The sequence below is a fragment of the Chiloscyllium plagiosum genome, chromosome 6 (genome assembly GCF_004010195.1).
Source record: "Chiloscyllium plagiosum isolate BGI_BamShark_2017 chromosome 6, ASM401019v2, whole genome shotgun sequence".
Taxonomy (NCBI): Eukaryota; Metazoa; Chordata; class Chondrichthyes; order Orectolobiformes; family Hemiscylliidae; genus Chiloscyllium; species Chiloscyllium plagiosum.
The window spans coordinates 111985261-111989871 of record NC_057715.1 but is presented as its reverse complement, the minus strand read 5'-3'; the positions used below and the strand labels follow the sequence as shown (position 1 = coordinate 111989871).

Genomic DNA, 4611 nt, shown 5'->3' with positions numbered 1-4611 from the left:
TCCCCGTCTTATGATGGAGGGAAGGTTGTTGATGAAGCAGCTGAAGATGGCCTCGGGCCCTGGTCTGAGAAACTCCTGCAGAGATGTTCTCGAACTGACTGACCTCCAACAACTACAACCTTTTTTTGTGTTAGGTGTGACTCCAACCAGCAGTGAAGTTTCTTCAAATCCCATTGTCTTCAGTTTTGCCAGGACTCCTTGATGCCCCAGTCTGTTATGTACTGCCTTGACATTAAAGGCAGTCACTGGGGGGATCCAAGATGGCGGCGACCCAGTAAGACTGAGTCTATAGTGCTCCTCCCAAGACTTGGGCACAGTGGGTCACCTTTGATGCCCCAGTCTGTTATGTACTGCCTTGACATTAAAGGCAGTCAATCTCATCTCACCTTTGCAATTCAGCTCTTTTGTCCAAATTTGAACCAGAGCATTAATGAGGTCAGGAGCTGAATGGGCCAAATTGGCAGTCTATGAGAGGGTTATTACATCTGACCAAAAGGACTAATGTATTGTTCCCAAGGTTCCTAGAATACAAATGCTAGGAACTTAACATTGAGGAATTAGTTTCGGTTGCCTGAGTTATGTTTATGTATTGCTCGTACTAAGAATGGAACAGAGATGCTCATTGCATCAATTTGAGGTGGATTCGAAACCCAGTCCTAACCTAAAGGAATTAAAACACAGACAGTGAGCCACTGACGGTCTTATTAAATGCCAGAGCAGGCTCATGAGATTGAATAGTCTACTTCTGCTCCTAAGTTGTATGTTTGTGTGTCCTGCACTGAAAAACCAAAGTTTGGTTTTTCAGTCCAATTCTCTCCTCCCCTGCCAGACTGGCCTTTTCTGTTACTGTTAGGTATCAGTGGATGCATTCCTGTTTCAGAATCAGCAAGTCCAACATTGTCCTGCAGAAAATTGAGCCCTGCACCTTGGCCGACACTCCAATGGAGCATTGCCAGAGCTGTTAGAAGGGAATTTAAATTGAGACTTGGTTTTCCCTCTCCAGTGCATGTAAAATATTCCATTGCATGAGATCACAGAAGTGATGGTGTCCAGACCAACACAGATTTCCCGTACAACGTCATAAAAACAACTTACCTGGTTATCGCAGATACAGAAGCAAAATACTGCAGATGTTGGGAATCTGGACTAAGAATAGAAAGAGCTGGAAAAGCTCAGCAGGTCGGACAGCATCTGGAGAGAGAAACTCTAAACATTTCAGGTCAATGGCCTTTCATTAGACCATCAACTGGAAATGCTAATTCTGAATCTCCTCATACACGCTGCCTGGTTTGCCGGATTTTCCCTCTGTTCTTTACTTGGTGCTGATCTGGTAACACCAGTTTTTATGGAACCTTGCTGGATCAAATGGTTTCAGGTGAAAGGGGAAAGATTTAAAAGGAACATAACAAGCAACTTGTTTATGTAGAGGGTGGTGTGTGTATGTCATTTAAAAGGCATTTGGATAGATACATGAATAGGAACGGTTTGGAGGGGTATGTGCCAAATGTTGGCAAATGGGACTAGATAAGTTGTTGTGTCACCACAGTCTTACCAGACCATTCGAGAGAAGCGACTGGTGGTGATTTAACCTGAGGACCACCAGACCTCAGCTGAGGGAAGAGGTTGAGAAGGAGAATCCTTCATGATTAACCTCAAACCGGTGACAGGAACTGAATCCACGCTGTTGGCATCACACTGCTCTGTAAACCAACAATTCAGCCAACTGAGCTGAACCGATTCCCAGGACTAGATTAATTTAGGGTATCTAGTCAGTATGGACGAGTTGGACTGAAGTGTCTGTTTCTGTGTTGTACACCTCTATGGCTTTGCTGTGTTTTCTGTGTTATGATGTTCAGTGAAATCTTATTATTGCCATTTCAATTCACAAGTACTTCAGTGACGGTAAAGCACTTTGGGATGCCCAGTGGTCGTGGAAGGTGATGTATAAATAAACACTACTATAAAGTAAAACTCTGGTTATAAATGTTGCAATCATAAATAAAATGGGGAAAATTTCAGTGTGATGACTGGAGCAGGGTAAGTGGTTCTTAAATGAAAAATTAGGTGTGTTAACAGTTTTGTTGCTGTGTATACTGAAAGATTTATTGGTTCTGCTTTATTCACTCTGACCCCCTGAACAGGGATCTCAATCTAAAACCTTGCTGGTTTTTGTTGCTAGATGTGGATTGATGGTGGATTAACAAACAGACTTCCAATTTTATCCACTGGACAGACCGTGACTGTTTCCCCTTTCAGTGGGAAATTGGATATCTGCCCTCAAGACAGGTCCCAAAGCAATCTATATGTCATGATTGCTAAGCAAGAGTTTATCGTAAGTGCTTTTCAAAGTGAGCTTTCTGGTCAAGTGCTTAAAAACAACAGTTTCCTTATTTCAAAGATGTTGATTTAAGTATTTTCCATTGTTTAAGTACCTGCACCTTAACAGTGCGGTTTTGCAACGGCCATTGAAACCATAATGTTGTTTGCACTGGTGATGCATTTATTGACCTGGTTGTGACCTCCATGTACAATTAGGCCCTGATTTTAAAAATAATTACTCACAGGATGTGGGCAGCGCTGGCTTGGCCAGCATTTATTGCCCAAAAGGTGATTATGAGTCAACCACATTGCTGTGGGTCTGGAGTCCTATGTTAGCCAGACCAGGCAAGGATGGCAGTTTCCTTCTCTAAAGGAAATTGGTGATTCAGATGGGTTTTCCCAACAATTGGCAATGATTACATGGTCGTCATTGGATCCTTAATTCCAGATTCTTTATTGAATTCAAATTCCACCATCTGCCATGGTGGGATTCGATCTTGGGTCTCCAGAACACTAGCTGAGTTGTCTAGCGATAATACCACTAGCTATTGCTTCCCCATTTGACAGTGTATCATCCTCTTTGTGGAGGATGAAGCCATGCTCTGGCTTTTCTCCAAATCTGGATTGGTGTTAATATCCCAATGTCTTCTCATATACCTTGGCGATTGAGGAATATAAATTGATCTGAAGATGGGCATGTGTAGTGATTGTACAGAGGGCAGGCAGCTGGACCTCAATCTGAGTTCCCTGATTAGGGCTCTTAATCTGGTTTAATCAGGGAGCCCTGGCTGACATGAATGGGTGAATGTTAGGGATATTGAGTGCCTGACTCAGTGAGAGGCAGAGCTATTGTCAAAGCATTTGTTAATGAAGGGTGATTGGTGATGGGATTTCAGCATGATGGGGTCAACCCCAAGGCTTCCGTGACTGGTTTCCTAGAGAAAGCCTGAAAAATATCCAACTGCCGAAAACAAACTGTAAGGACTATGCTTTGAATCTAAGACCTGTTTATTAAATGGTAGACAGGGTGGTGAAGGATGCATTTGGCACACATACCTTCATTAATCAGAGCATTGAGTAGATGTGTTGGGGTGTCATGTTACAGGAGAAGTTGGGACAGTTTCCTCTGGAGATGAGGAGGTTGAGAGAAGATTCGATACAGGTAATTAAAACTGTATGGGGTGCAAACAGAGTAGATGTGAGGGTGGAAGGATCGAGACTTGGAGGCAAAGATATCAGGGATTGACAGAAGAAAAGCAAAGGCAAAATGAAGTGAATCTTCCTAGAGTGGAAGGAAGTGGTTAGGATCTGGAATACCCTGTCTGAGATTGTGGTGAGGGCAGATGCACTCAAAACTTTCATGTGAGAGTTGGATCATTATCTGAAATGAAAAATATATAGTGCTGGAGGGAAAGGGTAGGACAGAGGCACGAGGTGAACTGTATTTTCAGAGGGCCAACAGGCTCACAACAGGCCAAATGGCTTCCTTCATTGCCATTACTGTAATAAGGTGCTATGATTTCATTGTGATCTTTTGCTGACTGCAAATATTACATTTCTTGCAGATAATCCTTTGTGTCAGGGCTGTTGACTTTAATAAGCAGGTCATCAATTCCTGCGTTTGACACTATGTGTGCTGTCTTAATAATTCTTTGTTTTCTGTTGTTTCTTCCTCTCTTTCACACTGCCCTCCCTTATTCCAACTACAGTTGTCCGTTGCAAATTTTGTGAGGCTCAGACAGGCACTGTTTCCACCAGGGCAAGCCACGATGGAGTCCCTGTATCACAAAGGATTCAGCGACACTTTGAGGTTTCTACAGAGTAAAAACAATTTCCAACCGTTGTCTTAATGTCACCTGTCTGAATGCTGCGTTGTAAATCGATAAAAGTATGATATTAAGAATGACTAAGTTCAAGTCTTGTTTTTAATGGATGGGATTTTGAGGACTTATCTTGAGTTTTGGAGATCATATTTTTATCGCTAGCTCTTCCGTTGTATCTGGGTGTCACTGGTGTGGCCAGCGTTTGTTACCATCCCTGATTTTCCTTGAGCTGAGTGGCTTGCTGGGCCATTTCAGAGACCAGTTAGGAGTCAGCCGCATTGCTGTGTGTCTGGAGTCACATGGAGACCTGACCAAGTATTGATGCATTGTCACTGTCTCATTGAAGTGCTCTCAATATGTTTTCATCTCCTCTCCCTCCCATGTACTCCCCTGGTTCTGCAGCTGGGGTGGAGGGAACCTGCTCAGCACTGGAGCCCAATGTCTTTAAAGGTTTGGTCAGGCAACTCTC

The 4611-nt window shown here is 43.2% G+C and overlaps 1 protein-coding gene across 7 annotated transcripts in view; it reads left to right on the top strand.

Moving 5' to 3' along the window:
• pnpla4 (patatin-like phospholipase domain containing 4) overlaps window positions 1-4225 on the top strand; it is a 49985-nt gene extending 45760 nt beyond the window's left edge. For all 7 annotated transcript variants that reach the window (XM_043692415.1, XM_043692417.1, XM_043692414.1 and 4 more), the window contains 2 exons: window positions 2180-2332; window positions 4029-4225. In XM_043692415.1, coding sequence (XP_043548350.1) covers window positions 2180-2332; window positions 4029-4169 — 294 coding nt within the window. In that variant the 3' untranslated portion in view covers window positions 4170-4225. The remainder of the gene's footprint in view (window positions 1-2179; window positions 2333-4028) is intronic.
• Window positions 4226-4611: the final 386 nt, after the last annotated feature.